This window comes from Macrosteles quadrilineatus, unplaced genomic scaffold, assembly GCF_028750875.1.
Source record: "Macrosteles quadrilineatus isolate MER2022 unplaced genomic scaffold, UCM_ALF_1.0 Scaffold_5__1_contigs__length_97177068, whole genome shotgun sequence".
In the NCBI taxonomy this organism is placed as follows: Eukaryota; Metazoa; Arthropoda; class Insecta; order Hemiptera; family Cicadellidae; genus Macrosteles; species Macrosteles quadrilineatus.
The window spans coordinates 30196423-30222982 of record NW_026542598.1 but is presented as its reverse complement, the minus strand read 5'-3'; the positions used below and the strand labels follow the sequence as shown (position 1 = coordinate 30222982).

Genomic DNA, 26560 nt, shown 5'->3' with positions numbered 1-26560 from the left:
ATAAGAGCGTTGGGGCCTGTTCAAAACTTTTATCATCCAAAGTTTTATCAAGATGCTCAAAATTAAGATTATACAAGACCATCATTATACAGCCAGTGGTATTGTATGGAAGTAAAACATTGGTCCTCTCTAAAAGAAATGAAGGTCGTTTGACGGTGTTTGAAAATAAGGTACTTCGAAAAATATTCAGTCTATGAAGAAGGAGTTTGGCACATAAGAAAAAATAGAGTTACGTGCACTAAACCCACCCCTAAACACAGAGCCTGATATAATAGGGCTTATAAAAGCCAAAAGAATTAGTTGGTTAGGTAATGTACTTCGGAGAAAGAAAGGCTCAATACTGAAGGAGGTTTGTGAGGTCGTACGTCCGTTGGATAGGCCTAAATTAAGATGGTATAACCAAGTTAAGAAGGATGTGATTCAGTGCGGATGAGAAATCCAGATGGCGGAGGATAGAGAAAAGTGGAGGAGCCTAATCTACGGGGCAAAAAATCGACTGAGATTTGTGACGCCCCACTAGTAACTAAGTACAAGTGCTTATGCACTTTTGTAGTAAACATATACATATTTAATCACATGAGAATGTTTTATACCGCAACTACTGTTGATTTACCCTTAAACTTTAGTTTTTAACAATTTTCAACTTAAAAATAAAACATTACTTTCTTTTCTCTCAGTTATCTATTCCTACGATAATTGGAACTAGAGTTTTTACCTATTTGGATGGATTTTCTTTGATTATTTGAACATTTTATAAACTTTTAATTTAATAGACTGAGACAAAATTCTTAAGTTAAGTTTAAGAGTAAACCTGTAGCTACATAAGAATTAGCTAACCTGTAGCTGATTTGACATTTAAATGTAACAAACCCTTTACTAACAACATCAAAACATATTAATGTAACAATTTGTTATTACATACTTTCAATTGTCTTTCATAAATATCTCATTTTGTACAAAATACTTTACTAGTCTAAGATGAAAGCGAGTGAGCGAGAATATCACACACGAAAACTTAGATTCTCCAGTCCAGATGGAACTGGTAAAGCTGTCATCTTACAATCTAGATTTCTCCTGATCTAACCGTTTGAACCAAAGTTCGCAAATAGAACATAACCCTAAGATAACCCAAAACATTTTGATTAAGTTATTTCCAAACCAATACTGAGTTCTCAACCAATTTTCAAAATTGTTAAACATTAATTCACTTTTCAGATGTTATAGCTTACAACAATATTTTTTGTACTTTACCTCTATTTAGAGAAATAAAAACATAAGCAATACTTTTTAATAAATAGTAACTTTTTCTCATGGACATTTGTTGCTGTACATACAGGGTGGTTGATAAAGTGTGCCAGCTGTTTTATTCGAAAGTTATAAGAGACTAGGGCACCTGTTGCTCAAATTCGAGCAATTGCAAAGTATTGCAGGCATTAATTTAAAAACGAATAACAGTCATGATTCCCAATGACTTAAAAGAGTCAACCCAAAGATAATGTAATCTCGATTACTCTACTCCAGTTATTGAAACTGAAAACGAATTCACTCTGAAAACGAAAGCTCTTGTGTGTATCATGCGTTTACTATGAACAGCTGTTTTCAATTAATACAAATTATTCGTCTGTTCAAGTAAACAAAATCTTTTCTTCATAAGAAATACATTGGGATTTTGATGGCCTGTGGGGCAAAGCCCGAGGACTTTTATCACAGGAATTGGTTGAAAGGGGGCATCTACACCAAAAATACTCAATTTGTAAATCGTTTGTAAAAATAGTTGTATTTTTGTAGAAATCACCTTCATGTATATATATAAGGATATAAAAAATGTTAAATTGTAACTGCAAAGATTTTTATTTTAAAAATTTTGGTCAAGTTGAAAAAATAATTTTAGCCACTATTTTTTCAATGTGGCTGCCAACATTAATATTTCTTTAGGACCCTATATTTTATGATTTTTTTAGACAGTAAATGCAATTTTAAAATGTTTTTATTATTGACATCTTTTCTCTAAAGCTACTTGTTTTACATGGCTCCAAATTTGCCCTACTAGTTCACCGAACAACTCTTTGGGAGAAAAAACCTTCCTACACCGGCTGCAAACTGAGGAACCATCTACCTGACTACCTGAGAGACCTGACTGGCAACAAGCTACACCAGGAGTTGAAGAAGTGGCTAATCGCAAGACCCTTCTACTCAATAAAGGAATTTTATGAAAATTATGGAATTTAACACGTACAATTCACTATTTTATTGACACTATTGTAATTCTTAACGAATGGGGAAGGTCGTCTTCAATATAGATGCTGTTTACTCTCATAGATCTTTCTCTTTACTCTGGTTTTCAGTTTTCTCTCTTCATTTTACATTGCTGCATATTGTTAGTTTATTTTCCTTTTTTCCTCCCCATGCAGCACCTTTGTACCCCTAGATATTGAGGGGGGAGGGAAGTTTGCTCCAACCTATTGGAGCAGGTATCCAAGGAAAGGAGCTGGTGGAGGTGGACGCCCGAATACGTGCTCCAAAATCCAACATATGCCCAACCCAAAACCTACACCTGCAAACGCCACCAGAACACGGATCATATCCGTTGCTTTTTTAGGACTCAAAAACGTTTAACTAAGAATAAATTATTTTTGATGTTGGCTGTATGATATCTTTAAAAAAAGTGAGTTGTCTCTATGGATACAAAGTTCTTTGTTGTTTATTGTTCTAGAGATAGCATTTAACTACTAAAAATGGTGAAAGAATTATTAATTTATTTACGTAAGGTTTTCTTACTATAACAATTGGAGTAAAAGTCTACAAATTTGGTAAAATTTATTATTGAAAGAGGAGACTGCAGGCAGGGCATTGACTCCTTCCACAATGGGTTTAATGCCGAGTTTGTTCGAGCATAAACGAGGCAACATTTTGAAGTTTATCTTATCTGCTGCACCAGAAAAATATACAAATTACTCACATTTCTCACAACTAGTCTTTTCAATTCAGTTCTTAGAATTTAAAAGATTCACTTTACCACATTGTTTTTTTACTTGAGAGCACTGGCACTAGTGTAATTAAGTAACAAAACAATGAGGTAACACAATAAAAGATTTTGTGAGATTTAAATTTTGACCCATTAAAACTATTCCAAATTTGTTTGTACCTAATTATAAGACACCCTGTATGAAAATGCACATACATTTTGTTAGTAGACGATTTTTACAGCTTTTTGGAGAGTTAAAACACAACTCATTTTCTACAGCAAATACAAATTCTTGGCTGTTTGATATGAGTGTGCCAGCTGTTTTATTTGGACGTTGTCTATTAAAAGAGGAAGTATGTATGTATGTATGTATATACCCTATGGACTCCAAAACCGCGCAGATTGTAATAACACTTTAAGGCATTATTAAGCATTATTCAAGGATGGTTTGTCAGCCGGGTAAAGCGGCCAGATGATTTTAAAATAGTACTAGAACCAAATAAAGACCAAGGAATCGATCAAAGTGGATACTATACATACAATACGGTAACAAATGTTGTTTTCAGAGAGATTTTGTCATAGAATTAGCATTTTACAATTTGGAGGATGACATTATCTCTATGTGTTTTTCTAAATGAATAATTTGTCTATATTCAAATAAATCTATATATAGATTTAATTGATCGTCATTATTATTGAAAAAATGTTCCTTTAGTTATATTATGATTGATTATAAAGTTTACATTATAAACACACCGCAAACCTTTCCTTTGGAATTTTTAAACAGAGCAGACATCAAAATGCATTATGCAGGTATGTAATAAGTATTAGGCCTATACATATAAATACACAAAAATGTGAAACGATAATTCAAGGTAGGGTAACAATGAGGCTAATAATTTATACAAAATAATTACTACAATAGGGGCTATTGACCCTAAAAGCCACTTTAATTTAGTAATAATTAATTAATTAATTAATTAATTAAATAATAGTCTTAATTTGAAATAGTGCTACACTGTTTCCACAGAATTCAGCACAGAAAACTATTTTACTTTTGGATAAGTCCAAATATATTAAACCCCAATCGCAGCACACCTATGCACTCAACAACGTTTAAATTCTCCACTATTAAATATGTAAATAATAAAAAGTAAAAACCTTTATCAAAGTATTAAAACAATAAAAGGGATGTCAATGCCCTAATACTTTTTTCTCTTGTTATATACCCACGCAATCTAACAAATTATTAAGTTCAAATATCGTGCTATCTCAGGTATTCAAATGCCTCCCAATTTGTCACTAACCCACCACATTACTGTCATTGTCATTAAAAGAAGGAACTCCAATAATACTAATGCAAAACTTAAATCCACCCAAGCTGTGCAACAGAACCGAAACTGACGATTAAAAAAATGACACCAAATTTGATCGAAACAACAATCATCAGTGGTAAGTTTAAAGGAGAAATAGTCTTACTCCCAAGAATACCGATGATTTCATCCAAATTACCCTTTGAGCATCTTGCTTTCGCAATCACCATTATAAGGCACAAGGGCAATCCCTCACTATCGCCAGTTTAAATTTAGAAAATGCATGCTTTTCACATGGACAGCTGTATGTTGCGTGCTAACGTGATGATAAAGTAAGCCTAAAAACTTATATACACCTTATGAAAAACAAAAAACATTGGTCCACTGGCAATTAAGTAAAATAAATATTCTATTTTTGTTTTTGGTATACGTTTTTATTATTTATCATAAAGAACAAATTACTATGTAAAACAATAGTTGTTAGCGCGGCAACACGCGCCGGGTAACTGCTAGTACACTTTATATCTTCAATATTCCGATAACGATGACACTTCTGCTGTGACGGCTGGACAGTGGACAGCCATCGAGTAGGCGAACTAGGAAAAACGCAAACAGCCCACGCCTATTGGCGTTAGACAGAAACGTTCAGGGCCGGTTCTAGGAATTTTTCAGAGCTAAGCGAACACCCGAATCAGCGCCACATAAAATTCCCCCCCCCCCCCCAAACATGAACATAACTTACCGTATTTGTGATTTTTTCCCAATAATTTTGGGAAGAACTTTTTTATAAGTTTAGGTTAGAAAAATACTTGCAATAAAAGACTGTTTATTATTCGCAGAAATTTAAGTTAACATTTTTACACTTTTACTCATCTTAAACTTTAGCAATAGCCTACCAAGGCCACACTAAAAAAACAGGCCGTAAATCTCGTCAAGCTTGACGTCACGATAGAAGACGGCAATGATGTAATGTTTGCCGTTTGTGATCAGCTGCTTGTTTTAATCTTTCCTTTGGAAAATAAATAAATAAATATCTACGTCATTGCCGTCTTCTATCGTGACTTCTTTGGGCTGACTGGACTCGCCACCAGATGATTTCAACAAAAATCTACTCATTGATTTGGCTTGTTTTTTATCTTCCTCTTCCGAATTTGCCTTACGCTTTCTACAATAAGTGCCAGACGGTTTCTTTTTTTGCTGCCATTGTTTTCTTAGTATTGGCTCGCAAGATGTTTTACTCATCCATTCAGTTTATACTTTCTTCTTATTTAATGCGCTAATTATAAATTAAACTTAAAACACTCGTAATCATTCACTTATCAACAATCATGAATCATCAAAACAATACCATATACAATACCGATACGGTATACGTAGGTCGTAGACAACTAAAAGAGTGCAATACAACGTAATGCTCTGCTCTAGGATCAGAGGCAGAAGGGAGGGAAGGGAGGGAGAAGTTTCTTGTTGTGACAAGTGGCGCTGCGCGCTTCTCGAGCATGAGTGAGTCGTGAAATGAAACCCACAGGCGCCGCGCTGTACGCTGCCGACTGCCAAGCGTCAGCTCACTACAAATCGAAACTGCAGATGGCATTGAGTCCTTGAGTTGTAGTGCTGTACAAATATACACATTTTTCAAGTGCTGTTGGTACAAACAGAATAAATGCCTTTATTGTGGGGCTTTGAATACTTGAACTCTGAGCAAAAATAAACAAAATTACGTTGTTCACATAAAAAAAAATTGTTCTGTTGGTGCCACGGCGCCACTTTTTCGTGACGCCATATGCGGCCGCGTAGTTCGCGTATGTGTTAAACCGGCCCTGGAAACGTTCCTTACTTTCTGAACACACCTCACATTAACATTAGAAAAAGTATACGAAGCATGGTGCATTGAGTGTTTATTGTCGTGTTACGTTCTGGACAATCCTCTTAGTCAAACTCTTAATAAGCGTTCCACTTACTTGGGCTCAGGAGAGAGATGGAGCGGGGAACTGAACACACACTCGTTTGTGATCGGCACCTGGAACATAGCAGGATATTCTTTACTGACAGATACATTCTTCACAAGTGTTAGGAACAAAGATAATCTCTACCATTAGAATGTTCCTAACAGTAACCTAACTAAAAATTACTAAAGCCATATTGAAGGGGAGTTTGGATGAAAATTCATATTTTTTGCAGATACACTTTCATTATTCATCTTGCCTGTAGGCAAGTTTATCTTGGAATGATTTAGTAAGTGTGCTAGCTTGTAGTTGAGAAGAATCGGTCAAAAAATTATCCTAGGGAAAAAACCCTTGCTAAACCTATATTGAATAACTAATCCGCCCTGAGAAAAACAACCATCAAGGACAATATAGCAAGCTTTTAATCAAGTCTCTAGACAGTATAGGCCACAGATGGTTAAATGAGACAACAATGCCAATGCCATCATAACATATTTGTTAAATATGTTAACAATGCCATCAGGCTACATTTAGGGAGGGTAAAACTGGTAGTGCATAGGAGGGGCATATAAATAAGCATTTTCCTCACCAAAAAAACTATATAAATCAAAATCATATTTTAAGTATAAAAATATGCGGCTGTTAGGGAGATAAACGAACAGTGATATGTTTTGTAAACATTTAGCGCCTTGGTGTTATAAGTTTTTTTACAAATGACAAGCAGAACTTACGTCGCTGAGGACAGTACAGTCGTACGAAGGCTGGTACTTCTCTCTCTCACACTCTGGTCGCTTGAGCAGCTTGTCTCTGTCTTGCTTATGTTTGCGGTCGGCGCCCTTCAGCTGCAACACAAGAAGTGAGGTTAAATTAACTGATTTTGTACAAGTAAATTAGTTTTTGACAAATAAAGATTGATAAACCTATTGGAAAGTATAAGTAAATAATACAACAAAGGATCTCCTAGGACATACAGGAGATGGTGATGAGAGGAAGGATATTCTCGTCAGGTACAATTGGCAGACTTCGGACTTGATCGGTGGACTTTGGGTGGGGTGGCAGAGTCCATCTTTACAGTAGAGCAAACAAACAAGTTTCTTTATATATCCCTGTTTTTTTGTTTTTTTTTATGTCAGATATAAACTATGTATTCAAAAGCTTAAACTCAATTATCTATCACCTTTTTAACAGCCCCAATATTGAGTTTATCATAAGCAGTTTAACATAAGTCATTTTGAATCAAACACAACAGAATCGTGTACTGTTACTGGCAAATATCCATGGGCAACTAAGTTATATAGATAAAACATATTCCCTTAGTAGATTTCTCATCCTTATGGAACAGCTTAAGACAATTTTATTGATAGTTCTGTACGGTTTATGTAGAGGTCGTGTTTTGTTTACAATTTGTTTCTCGTTATTACAGTCATTTAAAACCTCGTTTAAGCAAATAATACGATCTCATCATAAACAATAACTTGTCCCCTAGTTATATATGTTGCAGATTTTCTACCACTTGATCAAACTAAATTTCACTGACTTTTGGGATGGTGATGACGTTAAACGCACAACATTTCGAATCGTGAGTTTAACATGAGATAGTAGAGCATACAATATTTTGTGCCATAACAATTTGTGCTTGTGGCGTACTCCCAAAATATGTTTGCTCTCATTGATTCTGCATTATGAATTAAATAATTATCTGCAGCAAGCATAGTGCAAAACAAAAGATAGTCAGTCTGGGGAACTTTATTTTTTTTTGCCCGAATTTTCCGGTGACTTTTGGGACATTAAATATTGGAAATCCGTTCCTTTCCAGTAACAGCCGTGACCCACGAGTAAAACCAGTGACTTTTTCGTTACTCAGTGATTTCTGTGACCGGTACACACCGTGACATAACTATGAGGATTGGAGGAACCATGAGGATGAGAGTTTAAACTAAGGCAATACCTGTGCAGTGGTCACTCGCTGAACATAATATTTGTATTATCTCCACGAGGCATATAACTTGAATTAACTTACGATTTCCTTGCAATTCAACCTAGATTCTTTGTTTCTTTGTTGTTTAGCCTAGGTTTTAGGCTTTAGATAGTTAACGCTCTATTGTACGTTATACTTAGCTAACAAGGTCAAAAGTGTGAGATTACCTTGAAGACTTTTATCTGACAAGACGCAGAGTGGAGGTGACGACACATCTTCTCATGTTGTAGATAGGTCTCCACCTGTATACGGAACGGAACCCCCTTCTCACCCCCGTGCTTCTTAGGGGTGAACTCTGTGCTAATACAGTTGACCTGGTAAAAAAAAGGCACAACTAGAATATAACCTTTGCATTCAGTTACAGTAACTTGCATATTTGTAAAATTATTGGGTCAGGGAAATTAGACCAGGCACAGACAGAATCTCGCTTTTATAGCGTCACTTTTTAGCAGAACTCAGATACAAATGGAGTAGTGCAAAAAGGCAAGCAGCAATACCTCAACATTGTCCCATCTATATAATTAATACGCTACACGAAAGTTTGTCGGTTGAACTCCTCCGCCATTTCTTAACCGATTTTATCCATTAACGTCTCATTGGAAAGAGCGTGTCGCGTAGATTTGCAAACTGACCTTACATTTTTGAAAAAGTCCCTTAGGCTCTGCCCCAGTGGCTTTGAAAGTTCCCATGTTATCCTTATGAAGAACATAATTGTTTACATTTTGATCAGCTGTATAATTTTATTGCTGTTATTTACTTTTCAATTCAATGAAACACATTCAGTACATTTATTTACTATTTGAGTTTGTGTAAACATAACCCCAAAGACGGATCGTGTTAGTATGGTTGTATCTTAAATTTGTGTATTTATCGTCGTTTTGTGTCGCTATGATGGATTGTGTTAGCATGATTGTAACTTAAATTTGTGCATTTATCGTTGTTTTGTGTAGCTATAATTTGTTTATTATTTGTTGTTTATTTCTTTTAAATGTCTCCGACGCAACGACAACGAAACATAGACAGGAGGCGCAATCGTGATAACGACCGCAGCTACAGAACAGTGGCGCGTAATAGGCTTAACTCATCACAGTCTGAACCTGAACCTGGACAACTTCAACTATTTGGTTACAAATGCGCCCTAGCACTACCCCAAAATGACTTTTCGTTCTCAATTGGCCCTCTATTAATGACCTGTGTTGCCTGTACAGCGAGGCATTTTGAGAAGGAGAAAACCGGCTGGAATTCTTTAGGTTTATCAATAACGAAGATAAACAGGGTCTGAGTTACACAACGGTAATATTTGAGTTGACTCTTTTAAACTCATTGTAAATATGACTGTTATTCAATCTGAAATAACTCCTGTAATGCTGTGTAATTGCTCGAATTCGAGCAACATGTACACTAGTTGAATATTAAAACACTAATTTTAAAGATATGAAACTCCACAACACTTTTATTTCTGATTTCTGTCAGAGTATTCAGGAGTGGTGGAGAATGTCTACACAATTGCAAGGGATTCTTGAACGTTTACTGAATTAAGTCACTAGTTTCAAGAACGTTTTGAGAAATTTATATTAATTATTGGTATTATTCAATTACTGGAATCTGGATCGGTCCACCCTATTTATAAGGTTCAACAAAAAAAATTATATTTTATTCCACGTTTCAACGCAGTTCACAAAATTCATGTCTCATTCACAGTTTTAACATTCTGCAGTTGAGGTAAGTGCTCGGAATTCCCTTTTATAAGTTAGAATGCAGCGTTAAACTTTTTTAGATCCACGAGATTCAACTGACCTTGATGTAGACGCCAACTTCCTTGGTAGGGTCCCACAAAAACTCCACAGTGTTCAGCATGGCGGGGTCCTGGATCAGGTCATACATGCCATAAGACAACGGGAGGTCAACCTGAAAAAACCATAGACAATCCGATTATATCTTGGATCCATTGAGTATTGATGTGTATAAATGTTGCTTACCAAACATTGCAGTAAGACCTAAGATTTCAAATATAAGACATCATAAACTATACATTAGGGATGGACGGGTCCCGAAATTTCGGGAATTTTTCGGGAAAAAAATATTCCCGATTATCGGGACGGGATTACATTTGACTCGGGAATTTTTCGGGACGGGATTTGGTCCGATCGTCGGCGATTTTTCCGCTTCGCGAGTGCCGATAACGCCGTTATTGCGAGCGATAGGTCCGCGAACGCAGGAGACGAAGTCATACCGACGATCGCGCCGTGACCGCGGAGTCCTACCGACGATCGCGCCGTGACCGCGGAGTCCTATCGACGATCGCGCCGTGACCGCGAGTCATACCGACGATCGCGCCGTGACCGCGAGTCATGACGACGATCGCGCCGTGACCGCGGAGTCATGCTGACGATCGAGCCGTGATCGCGAGTCATACCGACGATCGAGCCGTGATCGCGAGTCATACCGACGATCGCGCCGTGACCACAAGTCATACCGTCGATCATGCCGTGACCGCGAGTCATGACGACGATCGCGCCGTGACCGCGGAGTCATGCTGACGATCGAGCCGTGATCGCGAGTCATACCGACGATCGCGCCGTGACCGCGAGTCATACCGACGATCGCGCTGTCACCGCGAGTTATACCGACGATCGAGCCGTGACCGCGAGTCATTACGACAATCGCGCCGTGACCGCGAGTCATGACGACGATCGCGCCGTGACCGCGGAGTCATGCTGACGATCGAGCCGTGTTCGCGAATCATACCGACGATCGCGCCGTGACCGCTAGTCATGACGACGATCTCGCCGTGACCGTGAGTCATACAGACGATCACCCCGTGACCCGCGAGTCACAAGTTACTATGGGTACCTGTAAATTGTTACCCATTTTTTGGTTTTTATAGATCAGTGCCACAAATGGTAAAAATTGATTTTGTATGTCTTTTTTCGGTAACTGCAATACAGTACTTTCTTTTTAGGCACAGAAAAAAATCCCGTCCCGTCCCGTCCCGAAAATCGGGAAGGAAATAAAAATCCCATCCCGTCCCGTCCCGAACTAAAAATTCAATCCCGTCCATCCCTCTATAATATTCTGTTTATTTTTGTGATTTTTTAACAGTAACTGTTGTGGTCTTATTGAACATTATTTAAGCTGGACTTAACATGTTAAATGTTAACATATTTATGACAGTTAATGCATTATAGTGCATCTAATCGAGGGGCATTAATTCTTGAGAATTAATTTTCCATTAAATATTACTTCTTTAGATATACTAAAAACTTGAGTAAATTAAATTCATGTCAAATTTGTAGCTCTAAATATGCTTTGCAAAGGCATATGACCTTAGTTAGAAACAGGTACAGCTCGTGACACCTAAGCTGGCACTTGGCCTAGCGCGGGCAGTGTAGGCGGGAGGAGAATGGAGGTAGGGAAAAGACCGTACTGCAAACATTTCCGCTGCCTCACAGGGTTGACTTCCCTTGTATTATGTACTTGAGCGCCTTCATATGGGTCGCGAGGACAGTTGATGCAACCCGCATGACGGGACCTAATGTTTTTAAAATAGGTACTAGTAGCGATCGGGCAAGTGCCAGCTTAGATGTCACGAGCTGTAGTTCTTTTAAGTTACTTTTAACTGTTATGGTATTATCGCTGATTATAGAACATGTAATCTCTATAATTAAAGGTGTTTCCATGATTGCGGGGAGCGAGCTGATCTTGTGGTAGAGTGCGGGACTTCGGTCCCCAAAGTCCCACCAATCACCAATGGATTTTATCGAAATGATAATGCCCCAACCCCCTCTAGATCTAGCCTGAAGTAACGTGGAAAACAATTCTAGGATAAAACCTAGAGGAATAAATTACACACAAAAAATTGGCTTGAAACATTGGATATTAAGGCTTGGTTTCATTTTAAATGCATTACTACAACATCATTTGGAAGGTTTAAGATTCGTGTTCCACAGTAAATTGAACCGGCTGATAACTGTGATATGTGTTTAAATAAATGATTATAATCTAACTGAATTACAAAGTACAAAGCATAAACATTCTCAGATCACATACCTCAACAATCCTATCCCCAGGTCGTGAAGCGCGCCAAGCCGCAATCTGCTCTTGTTCCATAAACTGAAGTCGACGCTCGTGGAAACATAATTTGACAACACTCTGTCAACCAAATAAAAAGTATGATTAAAAAGAAACATAGACAGAATAAACTTTCAAATTGTATGGTTAGCCTAAATGTGCTATCAAGGAGCAGTTGAGAAAAAATATATATTAAAAGCTAAAAATAAAAAAGTAGTAAACAGGATACAGTCACAAAGTGAAAAATTAAAAATGAAAGAGTTCAGGTTTTTGTAGGCCTAACACAGTCCTCTTAATCCAAATTTGTTGGGAACAGGTTCCCGGAAATGTAAATATCCACAGTGGCGGTTCTAGGACATTGTCAAGGAGGGGCTACTGGGAGGTATGGAGTTTCCCTTAGGGATGGACGAGATTGGATTTTTAGTTCGAGACGAGACGAGACGAGATTTTTTATTTCTCATAAAATTTCGAGACGAGATCGAGACGGGATTTCCCTTCTCATACACAACGGGAAATGCACGTTCGGAATTTTTACCTGATTTTGTAACATTGTTAGATGACTGATTAAATACAAAAATAATGATAATAGGCAAGAATATTTACAATCTTTTATTAAAAAACATCAGCATAACATTTTTTTATTAATCACGCCTAACTTATTAAAAATGCCTACGATTAGGAAACATAGTGATATCAGTTAGGATAGAGTTCAACTTATCCTAAAATAAAATAAATCATAAAATAAAATATTAATTTTTATAAAATAGTTACTTGTTTTGACTTTTTTTATAGTAATAAAACATTCCTCACACTGCTAACACTTAACAAAACTTCTCAAATGTTATTAAAATAATTAAAGTAATATTTACATTTGAAGAATTAATTAAATAAGAACGCCTTCGCAAAGGAAACGCAACTACAACACGCTCCTGTATTGCGGGTATTGCATTGACTTTCTGCAGGCGTTTTTATTTTTTTTTTTTAATTCTCGTCTCGATAAAAATCTTGGCCAAAAAGAAATCTCGTCTCGTGTAACGAGATTTAAAATTTCCCGAAAATTTCCCGAAATTTCGAGACTTGACCATCCCTAGTTTCCCTAGACAGGAGGGGGGTCCAGGGGTCCTCGCCATGGAAAATTTTAAAGCTGTTTGGTGACTTTCTAAACGTCTAGAACTGTGTCCAAAACCCTCTGTTACGTTTTAAGACAAAATGTATGTTTAAATGAATTTTCCAGGGTCCAATGGGGGAGTTTTATTCTCTGTAGCTCCCTCTTTGGAGATGCCACTGAATGTCCATATATTGTTTCCACGATCACAAAAACCCTTATATTGTCTCCGGCAATCACCGCAAAAACTTGATCATTTCCCATGGTCGTGGAAATATCCAAGATTGTCTAGTGATATTGCAGCAACACCCGTTATAATCTTGTGTTCCTATTTTACTTTACTTGTGCAAGAATGGACTCTTTGCCACTGGTAAGCCTCATCCTATCAAAAATCCTTGTACCCTTATTCTAAAGCACACAAATAGACCTGTTACCTTGAGTATCTTTCCGCGGTAGACAGTCAGGTCCCCCAACTTCTTCAATTTGATCTCGTATGACTGTCCCTGGTTGAGGTACGTCAGCGTCTCTTCATTCACTTTGGTTGCGATCGAGGTTGCTGCAGCCAGTACATATTGAAACCTGCGGAAAATATACAAGGTTAAACCAAAAAGGTATCAATGGACAATGGTCCACTCAATCCGTGGGTGTTTTCCACACAAAAATGAGATATTTCTCAATACCCGACTTTCAAAATTAAATTCACAGGTTTATTGTGGTTTTTAAGGAGATATTTGTATAGTTCTTAAGATTGATAAGGATTAATGAACATGGACCAGATACAAACGTATTGTGGCGGCATTGCATCACAGCAACACGTAGTTTAGCAAACCTTAGACACAAATAAAGTCAATGGTGGTAGTGACACACATTTGGGATTATGATGTTAGTGTGAATGCAGTAAGTAATCACAATTTAGTCATGATCAAAAACAACTATTCCTTGAAACCACCATATTTTTTAAATTACCGCAAAACTCACACGCCAAAGACTTAACACTGCACACTCCCAGTGCCTCAGGATTGGGATTTTACAATCACAGGACTATCAGAGGTGTAAATTTATCAGGGATCTTGGGATTTAGATTACTGGATTCCCTAATTTTAATTGCTCACCGACAGTCCTCTGTAACGTCCAGTGGAGGGGAGCCAGTAGAGGTAGCCGGCTCGGAGGTCACTAACAGCTTGTTGTTACGATAGTTCTCAGTTTCACCTTCAGGGTTATTGGCTGCAACACAAACACTAATAATCAATAATTTATTTTAATAGTTTTTTTAGTCCTACCTTTACAACCTAGGACGCTAGGTTCTAGTGTGGAACTGTTTTTACACATTACTTAAATAAATAAATAATTCTGTATTGTCACATAACGTTTTAAATCTTAGCATAGCTAAAAAATAGATGACATTGTCAAGATTAAAAACTAACCTAAAATATACAACAATATGTCTTATGCACTAAAATAACCTTAAACAAGATGTAAAAATTTGCTGAATGATAAAATTAAAAAATGAATTTCTTTGAATAGTAAGAATAAGACATATAAGAAACTTTATACAAAATAAACGTTATATTGTTTCATTGGTTTCGTTTAGGTATTCATTTACACTGTAATATGTTTTACTAGTCAGAAAATCAGCAAGGCTGCTTTTAAAAGATTTATTATGATATGAATTAAAGTTTTTAGAGTTGTGGGTAGGTTATTAAAAAGCTTTTTCCCCATATATTTGGAGTTTTTTCTACAAGCTTCAAACGGTGTCTCGGGTATTGAAAATTATTCTTAAATCTGGTGTTATAAATGTGGTCAAAGTTTTCACTAATATAGTCATCAAAATTTGACTGCACCGCTAACAATGTTTTGTAAATCATTAAATTTGGAATGGTCATAATATTCAATTTTCTAAAAACTGTCTTGCATGAAGATTTCCATGGTAAAAAGGTCATGATTCTTATAATTTTCTTTTGAATTTTAAAAACTCTTTCAATTTCAGAGGAAAATCCCCAAAATTCAATTCCATATTGTGCTATTGAGTTGCTACTTCAGGCTAGTCCTAGAGGGTTGGGGAATCATCACATAGTTAAAATGCATTTAAGATTTTTTTAAATTTATTGATTAGCGGGATTTAACTTGGGACCTCAGGCTCTGAAGTACCGCGCTCTACCACTAGATCAGCTCACTTTTTATTGATAGTAAACTTTTTGTGTTCTGGATCAGCCTCTGGATTAACCAGCTCTACCGGAGCAAAGATGTTGGTTTCTGCAGAAAATTTTACAACTGGATGGTTAAACTGACTTTTTCAAGGAATCTATGGACATTAATTCCCATTCTTTTACAGCACTGTTAAAATAAAATCAAGTCTTTAAGGATTTAGTTTATGTTTACAGTTGTTCCCCGTTAAACCATCATTTTCAGTTAACCAACCTCGGCTTGGTCTACCTGAAGATGGCTCTAGGGCCAAAACTAGTTGTTACCACAGAGAAGCAAGGTAAAGAGGTAACATTCAATGGTACACTTAAGTGGTATCTAGCACTATCGCTGGTGTCTAGGGCAAAGTCCAACCCTGCCCCCTCACCCTCAACACTCACTTCATGAAGGAAGTCCCTGTGCCTTGTGTGATAGGAATTGCTCAGTCTCTTCCTTGTTCGACACAAGTATATTTCCTACACAACATACTGGAGCTGACAGCGCATGGTCCCATAAGGGTGTTTACTCTGTACCTTACTTCTCTGTGTTGCTGTTTACAATCCAAGGGTGTATAGCAGTCTCAATATTTATCAATAATCTGAAGACTGTAATACCCCATCATGAAACTAATTTAAGAGTTTTCAAATTATGCAATTTGTTTAGCCACTGTACCTGATGAGACAAGCTGATGGGGGTGGGGGACGGGACTGTGGCCCCCGTCTGCACCTAGAGGACTGTTGCCACTGTCCGGGGAACAAGCCGAGGCCCTGTAACATTAATTCATGAAAATTAATTCAAGTACTTATGCTCCCACAACATCAAATCAAAATAAACTTTATTTACAAAAAAGTACAGAGGAAAAAACAAACATACACTTCCAGTGAAACAGTCTTAGTGCTATTGCACAAAATAAAAATATATATATATAAACTTAGATAAAATTGCAAAGCATATAATTAGGTTTCACAAAAAGTATTTTTTTATTTTGTTTTATTGTGATTATATGATTGATTTTAACAAAGAGCAGCGCCCTAGAAGCCCTTATAGTTCCAATGCTATTTTTATGGACATGCAATTAATTTTAGCAATTTGTTTATCAAAAACCTTTTTAGAAATTTTTTTTTACACCATCTGTTTTTAATTGTTTGTTTTTGTTTTTTTTATCAAAATTGAGATATTTTTAGGTCAACCTGTTTTGGAAAACAATGACCTTCCTAAATGTTGTGTGCCTGGCTACTGTGCTCTTTATTACTTCTACAGTATTTGAAACTGGCTTAGGTTTTGTTTATTTTTTCTACAGTTTTTTTGACAAATAGGTACTTTAAATTTGTTTATTTTAATGTGTGTAGTTTATTTATTTTTCTTTCTTTCACAAAAATGTGGATCTTGAATTTTTACTTAAAGGAAAAAGTAACTCCACACCTTTTTGGCAGCGTTTGGACGCTTTCTCATTTGGAAATGGGTTCATGCTTTTTTCATGCTATCCGATATTTGATCCATCAACAATGTAGCAAGGACGACACACAAAGAGTTGTTGACCATGTTTTGAACAACTTTGAAAGATTGAGATTATGGACTCACACAAGGCCACACTAAAAAAACAGGCCGTAATGCTCGTCCAGCATGACGTCACGATAGAAGACGGCAATGACGTAATTTTGCCGTTTGTGATCAGCTGCTTGTTTTAATCTTTCATTGGAAAATAAATAAATAAGTACTTATACGGCATAGCTGTCTTCTATCGTGACGTCATGCTTGGCGAGCATTACGGCCTGTTTTTTTAGTGTGGCCTTGACTCACAGTGATATTGTATACAACTGTGTCACTATTAATGATTGCAAGTGCTTAAGACTTCAACATACGGGACAACCTGTGAATTTATTTCAATGTAACTGTTTGGCTAAAGTGTCCATATGTTCAATGTTTGTGATCAATGAATGCATTTAAATGGAAAGGTGAAGCAAAGTGGTTATGATGTAGCAGCAGAAAAAGTGCCTTCGTCTTGATAAGTAGCCCGAATCCTTTCATGGCCATTTTGTCAGTGACCACTCTGAGAGTGAATCTTTTCAACAAATCAAGGAAATACAATAGTGTTTACAAAGTAAACTCATTTAGGGAGAAAACATTTTTGAAAGCGGCTTCATGCCTACTTTCAAAGTGGGAGGATAAGTATGTCATGTAATTGGTAGTTTATTTCCTTCATCTGATGATAATTCCCAATTTTTACAGCAATGTTTCGCAGGTGATAAATATATTTTATTCATAAGTTTACCTGAACGAAGATCGGGCAAATAGCAGGTATGTTAGAAATTACAACGAACCATAATTTTTAACTGGTGATAATAATAATAATAATATCTAATTTTACACTATTTAACATTTGTAATAGAGATGTGATTCTTTGTCACTGACGTTCAAAAAACCATAGTCGCAATGGTAAAAACCCAAATACGTCTGAAGATCTGGCTAACTTACTAAAATTCTTTGACAAATTTCGAGGAGAAAAAATAAAGAAAAATAGATTTAACCTTAGCCGCAAGCAAATAAAAAAATTAAATACATTCTACACAACATCAAGAAGGAGAAGTCATTGAAAAACAACAAAATAGAAGCATGATGCAAGAATTGAACAAGACGCAAACATAGCTAATATTGGGAGCAGGCAATAGTAATTTAGTGAAGTGCTTAGGAAATTGTGAAGTGCTTACCCGCGATCATGATGATTGGAAGGCGATGGAAGTTCCTGCTTGAATACCGTCAACGACGGGAGAGAAAGTACATCGCTAAACAGAAAATTAAAAATATGTTATGGAGTTGGATAGTTAGTAGCCACCAAGATCTACTAAAGATTTAAAAAAGTTCTGCATAGAAGAATGAGAAATTAGTTTTAGGAGATATTAGGTAGAATTAATTTTAATGAGTTGCTAGCTGTGAACTACGTAGCATCTCGCTTCCCCCGCACGATTTTCAAGTAGCCCGTTGATGGATTGAAACTAGACCCAACAATCGTTGAGCATTCTGCTTTTATTAATTGGACCTAGCCGATTAAACAGATTTTATTCAGTAACAAGGTTACCATCTCACAAATATATATATGTGTGTGTGTGTGTGTGTTTCTGTGATCGCGATAACTCGAGCAATTGTGGTCTGATTATGATGAAACTTTATATAAAAGTGTAGAAATGGATTAAGTAACGTTTATAATTTTGCCAACCAGCAAGATTAGGCAATTAAAACAGGGTGTATAATAATTCCATAATTTTTGTGTGGTTTTTTTTACCCTTAAAACATAGAAATTTCATATTTTCACCATTTAATATGTACATTATTTGTCCAAGACTAAAAATATTTGAGTAAAGATCCAATTAGGCAAAAGGAAAATTCGCTTAGTCAGCAGGTTTGCTAGGGGTTATTTCAATATAAATTTTAAATGGCTATAATTAATTATTATCAAGCCCACATACATTCAATAGTTCATAGAATCAGAACTAATTCTTTATTTTTTAATAGCCAAAAATAAAATATTTAAACTCATATTGGTAGAGGAAACTATGGCTATACTGGGTTCATAATTTATTATGAATAAATTCCTCCTCTTTGAAATCCATAAATATTTTACTTTTCTGGCCAGGGTAAATATTAAATTTGGTGCTAAGAGGAGCACTATTTTTGTACATTGTAGCAAAATACATATTTGAATGGTAAATATTTAAAAAATTACAATAACGTAATGGGGGAATGTAACTACTGATTCAAAATTAAAGTTTTAATCGTTTTTATACCGGAAATTAATTACTATCATATTTATCTGGAGTATTAGGAATTATAAAATTTTTAAATATAATCCTTTATACTGATTCTACAGTAAAACCTCAATAACAAATCTCTCATGGGAATTGCAATAACAAGTGATTGGGGTAATATAAAATCAAGGTTAATTAAAATCGACAATAATTGTTACTGCGGTTGTCTTGTCATCGAGGTTCCAATGTACTGAAATGGTTGGAAGCAAGGCAATACTTTGTAACACGGATGTCCAAACAAACTTATTGTGTTTGACCTTGAGTTTAAATGGGTTCAATGATTAGATGGGCTATAAGTCCTTGTAGCTCTACTACAGTAGTTTGATGAAATTAAACAAAGGAAAAGTTTGTAAACATTTAGCCATGCCAGAAGGACTGTAAAACATTAGGATGTTCAATCTTTTAAAAACTGTAATGACTTAAATTGATAAATAAGTTTAGATAAAATTGAGTATATATATATATATATGTATCGGATCAGAAGTATAAAAATCCTTTTAGAGTAATCAGACTATTTTCCCCCTTTTTTAGACTATTTTATATATAAGGTACAGAGGAAACATTATATGTTACACCTATGTGGTGTCTTCCACTAGTCGCTAGTGTCTAGCGCAGTCCAACACCGGGCTCTTTGCTTTGCTTTACTATAACGCTCACGGTGGAGAAAGTCCCAATGCCCTGTGCGATAGGAATTTCTGCACAGTGCACACCGCTCGGGCTCTTCCTTGCTCGTCAGTCGTCAAAAGTATACATGGTGTTTATAAAAAAACTTTACAACTTTAACATTCTCCCATTCATGATCCATGGGACATAAACGTTTCCTATTGACACCACATGAAAGGGCTGCTCAAAAAGTTTTAATCAGCTGGCAGTTCAATCAGCTGATGGCCTTACATTGTTGTTTGGTAAACAAAAACAAATAATTGAAAAGTCTCATTAGCATCGCAATGGAAGCACGAATCAAAGCGCAGTGTGTGGAGTGGTTCATTGAAACGAAATCTGATGTTGTTGTTCAACGGAGATTTCGGACAAGATATAATAGGAATCCTCCTTCAAGACCCACAATTAGGGCTTGAACACTGGCAGTTTGAATCACAAGAGAGGAAACGGTCGACCCCGTGTAAGCGATGAAGATGTGCGGCGTGTTCAACAATCATTTGTGAACGACCCGAAAAAATCCACCAGATCTGCGGCACGTGATTTGAATATAAAACATTCTACTGTACACAAAATCCTTAAATCATTGAAATTTCGTTCATACAAACTTCAAATTTTGCAAAAGATCACGCCGAATGACTGGATTCTCCGAAAAGAATTTGCTGTGACTGTGCTAGATCGGTTGGCGGAAGATGAAAATTATTTGAGAAGAATTTTTTTTTCAGACGAGGCTACCTTTCATTTATCAGGTAAAGTCAACAAGCAAAATGTTAGAATATGGGGAACCGAGAACCCCCATTGTTATCAAGAGCACACCAGGGACAGTGAAAAAATTAATGTTTGGTGTGGATTGTTTCATGATAGGGTGATAGGTCCTTTTTTCTTCCAAGAAAACAACATAAATGGAAACATTTACATTGATATGTTGGAGAATTTTGCTTTTCCCAACTAGAAGAATTACAGCCAAATGTAATTTTTCAACAGGACGGTGCTCCCCCGCACTGGAAGAGGTTTGTTCGGGATTGTTTGGATCAAAAATTCCCAAATCGTTGGATTGGCCGTGGTGGGCCAACACTTTGGCCTCCTAGGTCACCAGATATAACTCCATGTGACTTTTTTGTTTGGGGTTTTGTTAAGAATCGTGTCTACGCTAGTAAAGTGGACAACAAAGAAGAACTAAGAGAAAGGATCAGGAGAGCGTTTGATGAAATAGATCATTCAATTTTGCGTCGTGTTTGGTCAGAACTGGAATGTCGACTTGATTTTTTGCGAGCAAACAACGGGAAACACATTGAAGTTAGGTAAACTTCTTATCATGTAAATAAAACTTGAGAAAATTTCCTAAATTTTAATTTTTGTTTCATAGCTGTAAGTGAAAAAATAAAGGTTTTATGATTGTTTAAAGTTGTAAAGTTTTTTTATAAACACCCTGTATTTTCAGCACAACACAAGAGCTAAAAGTCGTTCTATAAGCAAGTTTCCTCTGTACCTGTACTTCTAAGTGACAGTATCAATTATCAATAATTGAGATGGGGACGCCACACAACAATAAAGATGCCAATGACAAGATTCCCTAGAACTCTCTACAAGAATCAATGACATTTTTGCCCCTAAATAACTAAGTATTCAAAACCTCAATACCACAAATTTATTTTATCTCAGCAAAAATAAATCAACTTCGGTTTAGCTAATTTGTTGTGGTTGGATCCTATACACAAGGTCTGTTCAAAAAGTATCTGACCTAACTTTTTATTTTATTTAACAGGCCATGCTGCAGGATCAATGAAGTCACACTAGTGGATGGATTTGTTGATATATTCACTGCAATATCCCATATGTTTTAGGTTTGTCAGATTTTAATGGTAAAATTTTAGTACAACTATCCACCACTGTGACGTAGTGTTGCCCTGCCCGCGCTGAGCATGGCCTGTTTTTCAAGTGGGGCTTTGGCTGCACCCTGGCGTGTAGCTCGAGGCAACTGTAAAGCACGTCACGTGACCATGACATGGCGTCAGTTCGTTGGTGGCCGCAAAACGTGAAACTGTGTGTTTTTGTGTTAAGAAAAATGACGGAACGGGTGGAACAGCGATACAGGATTAAATTTAGCCAAAATCTGGGTTATACCCAAGCTCAAACGATTCTCAAGATTCAGCAAGCCTTTGGAGAAGACACTACGGGTGTAACACAGATAAAAGAGTGGTACAAAAGATTCAATGATGGCCGCACTTTGGTGGACAGTGAACCTTGTTCTGGGAGACCATCAGCAAGTCGAGACAATGAAGTTATCGATCAAGTTTGCGTTTTAGTGATGGAGGTTCGACGTATTATTGTTCGTGAACTAGCTGAAGTTGGAATCAGTATTGGTTGAGTTGATTCAATTTTAACGGGGGAAATTTTGCTATCGGCAGAGTTGCTGAAAAATTTGTCCTAAAGAACTTGACTGATGAACCAAAAGAATTGCAGCTTTAAGTTGCTCAAGTCATGCTGGAATAAATTCAGAATGCTAACCAGGCCCCCTACTCACCGGATATGGCACCTTGTGACTTCGGCTGTTCCCTACCTTCAAGATGCCGCTTAAAGGGACCCGATTTCAGAGCAGAAATGAGATAATGACAGCTCGTCTGAAGTCCATTAAGAAGGAAGAGTTCCATGTTTACAAAAGTGGCCGGAGTGCTGGTATAGGCGTGTGAAGTCCCAAGGGGACTATTTTGAAGGAGATGACATGTTAAAACAAATTGATCAATAAGTTAATCCTGGACTAGGTCGCATACTTTTTTTACTAGGCCTTGTATGTATAGCAAATTTTACCTCTAAGTAAAAAATTCCTACGACTGCACGTTATACATTATAACGAAGGTAACATAAAAACTATCTGTCTCGACATGAAAGCTTAGTCATAGCACTGTAATCAGTAGTCCTATTAGAAAACTTTTTTTCAGCAAAGAAAGTTTATATTGTGCAATGTGTAAGAATCAGTTGGTTGGGGACAATAGGAGGCAAAAATAACAGGAAAAGAAATAAAAGACAAAAGAAACAGTATTCCATGATGACAAGGACGAACAAAGTTGTGAACTGCCCAACTTGACAAAGAGGCTCAAGAAGTTTTAACGTGCTTATGAGTTTTTGATTGGTTTTAGTGACAGTGTGGTGGAATTGATCACAGGTTACTGAATTAAAAATAAACGGTATTAGCAATTTGACACATACTCCCTCCCATAAGATAGTCAACAAGCCTTATAAAATGCAAGAAACCCAAGTAAATATGATATTTTATAGAGGAAATCACAAAATGTGCAATAAATTTTTAAATGTAATTTGTATATTATTGGAGGTTATAAACTATTTCGTTAAAAGTTTAAAGGACCATAACACACTAAATTTAAACCAAAATTGTTCAAAGCGTTTTGTAAAAATATGATTTTCCGTTAGGATTTTTATGGGAAAATCACTATTAAAAATCAAAAATTCAAAAAATGTAATTACACCGGAGGATTCCATGGATTATTACGAACAAACCAAATTCCATCAAAATCAGACGACAGATGTAGTCTGTAGTGCTGTGAGGTTAAACCCAGACATCACTTCAAAAACAACTTTTTTATTCAGGGGACCTGAACCGAATATTTCCCACCCTATCATCAAACTGGAAAATAAGTTGACGAAAACAATACTTTCCCCACATACTATGTACCAGAAAAGAAAGAAAGAATGTTTTCACGAATGAGTGTTTTACCTTAAGTAAGAGCTGTCCACGGCCAGGCCTGATAGGCCACAGGATGACTCAAGGTCCACCACCAGGGGGTCAGGAAGGTCATCGACTTGCTGCCACCCATTGCTACTGACCCCACCTGTAACACATCACACTGTTAGTCTACAAACAAACCAGCCCTTTGTTAGAAATTCATTTTTGGCACAAGATCGCCCATTACGACTTCTAATATTGTTTCAGGTCTCCAGTGGACACAATTTCCGTTTCCCACTATCATCGCTTTCTCCAATACCGGTTAGACAGGTGAGCTCCGTCTACATTCAGCCACCATCTTGTGAAGATGTGCCCATTTTGTTCGTACCCACCTTTGTTCTCAGCTATTTTTGTTCCATTTAGTATTTTGCATGTTGTTCCGCCTACTATACAGATTTTGTGAGGTTATTCCACGTGATTATCCTGCTTAAGCTGGGTTTGCTTACAAATCTTGTTAAGTTTTAGGTATTTTCTCATTTGAGGACGGGATCAGATTCCATATCCTGAAGCGTCTTAACAAATTGTTTCTTATCGTGATGGAAAATGTCCGCAATTATTCCTCAAATACCATAACTTATTTTTAGGCAATGGTGTGAATATAAAATAATTTTAAAGGGTGACAAACTGAACATAGGAGGGAAAAACATTTGCATTTTATCAAAATCTACTACTTAGTGACAGTGGACACTCCCTTTGACTATTGATGTAAAAATAGATATCACATTCCCATGTAAAAGCCAGTCTTAAAGCTAAAACGGACAAGGCAAAATATGCTGATGTAGTTTGTCAAATACACACAATTATTAACAAAAACAAATTGAAAGGACAGTTTATTGTAAGCCATTTAAGTTAGACTAGATTAGTTTCTTCAAAAAGTAAAGATGGATATCCTATTTGTTCAGTAACACCCGATGTGAGCTTAGTTCAATTACGTCTTTTTAAACACTAAACTAACTAAATGGAAAATTAGCTAACGCTTGTCCATAAAAATGGGAAATCTACTTCAGTATTCAAAAGCCAATGATACTTCACAATGTAATACATATCAGGTAAATATTCTTAACATTTTACAATAAAATTATTTTCCTACATTTAAACCTCTCAGATAGCCTAACACATACTTTTGGCCAATAACTGTTTTTTAAGCACCTCGAAGACAATATGCCAAATGCCTGTTGAGTTCTTTAGGCTTACAACTAGCCTAGTTCTCACAGTCCGTCTTGGCCGATGACCTCAAATTTTAAAATAACAAGTGTAAAAACAAGGATAGAATTCATCCAGTATAAGTATATATTACTTGCCTTTGGCTCCCTCCCCAGGCCCCCTTTTTATTTGAGGTGCCAAGGTAAAGTGCTTCAGGGGTCAGGATGTTTACCGGAAATGTTTTATTTGTTAAAAATTAATGATAACTTGGCAGTTACAAAGTATTTCATATAGGGGTTGAGTATTTATCGGGGAATCAAACAGGTCTTGACAAATTAGAGTCCCGATGTGAGTTTGATGCTCCAATACTTAAATACTCTAAGGCATTAATTGTAAAACTATTTTTAGTTAGACTAATATAGCAATAATTATACAATCTCAGGGGTCAGGGGGAGGTAACAATATTTTAGTTAGTCTTAAGCCCCCCTCAGAGGCTGGGGGGGGGGGGGGTTGACATAATTGGTGCGAAGAATGGCTGACCTCGCTGCTACAAAAATCCCAAATAACTTCAACGTCTAAACAGTTTAACATCAATTTAAAAAAGTGGGAACTTTGAAGGAGGGGGGCTTAAGATGGGATTGGTTAATCTATTTTTTTCTATTTATTTATGCCTATGACCACTCACTCTATTAATTACCTTCCCTGAAATAGCAAATCTGTGTAGCCATAAAGTTTATTAATATTTAAATTGGAATAAATCTGGCAATATTTAGGACACAAAAACAATTTTAAGAATCTAGAATGTCTAGAAACAGTCTGAGGCCAATTTTCTATATGGGGGCGGGGGGGGGGGGAATTAAGATGACATTGGTCACTGTAATTTTCTGTTGATTAACGCCCATAGCCAATCTATTTTCATAATTTTATCAAGTCTCTAGTCTGCTTGTCACTGCACACTTATTTTCCATAAGAAATAAGTTTAAAACCCGCCCAAAAGCATTAAAAAACTACCTTTTTGTTTGAAAATTTGCCATTTAATTTTTTTTTTGTGGGTTGAAATGTAAAAATGTCACTTTTGGCTTTTTTTCAAAGTTGGGAGCAATTTTTTAAAAGTACAAATTTATATCCGAAAATTAATTTAAAAAAATAAAAACTTGAAAAAAAACTGAGAGATTTTACAATTTTTGGAAGTAGGGCGTTTTTTTAAGGAGTGCGATTTTTGGAAAACGCCAAAGAGTATCTTTTAGAAAATTTAATTCCTGACCATGAAAACTCTTTCAAATATTTTCTTGCTCTCACCGTTTTTGAGTTATAGCCGTATTAAAAAAACGTGTTTTTTATTAAAAATAGGAAATTTAAGGGATCTTTTTTAGGTGGGGTTGTAATTTAAAAATGTTGCTTTTTTAATTTTCTGGGTAGTTTGGGACCTAGACGGACCTCCACAAAAATGTCAAATCTCCAGCTCTTCTAGAAGTGGCTAAACATTTGTATTTCTGATCAGTCAGTTACACATTGGGCTGTATAGTTATTTTTTTTTTCAATTCAATTTATTTATTTGGAAAATCTCAAAAATATTACAACATTTCATAAACAAAGCTTGCTGCAAAAGCTAGGAAAAAAATTTATAAAAAATTAGAATAGAAGAATAAATTTGAT

At 36.2% G+C, this 26560-nt stretch overlaps 1 protein-coding gene across 2 annotated transcripts in view; it reads right to left on the bottom strand.

Annotated features, from left to right (window-relative positions):
• The window catches only part of LOC128995235 (transcription factor CP2-like protein 1), an 81073-nt gene that overhangs the window by 25595 nt on the left and 28918 nt on the right, over positions 1–26560 (bottom strand). Inside the window, exons 3-12 of one of the 2 annotated variants that reach the window (XM_054420181.1) lie at positions 23753–23867; positions 18268–18342; positions 16232–16326; positions 14491–14602; positions 13813–13957; positions 12253–12354; positions 10000–10110; positions 8370–8516; positions 6956–7066; positions 6240–6298 (exon numbers count right to left, since the gene is read on the bottom strand). In XM_054420181.1, the coding sequence (XP_054276156.1) occupies positions 6240–6298; positions 6956–7066; positions 8370–8516; positions 10000–10110; positions 12253–12354; positions 13813–13957; positions 14491–14602; positions 16232–16326; positions 18268–18342; positions 23753–23867 (1072 nt within the window). The remainder of the gene's footprint in view (positions 1–6239; positions 6299–6955; positions 7067–8369; positions 8517–9999; positions 10111–12252; positions 12355–13812; positions 13958–14490; positions 14603–16231; positions 16327–18267; positions 18343–23752; positions 23868–26560) is intronic. The other variant, XM_054420182.1, reaches the window with a different exon arrangement.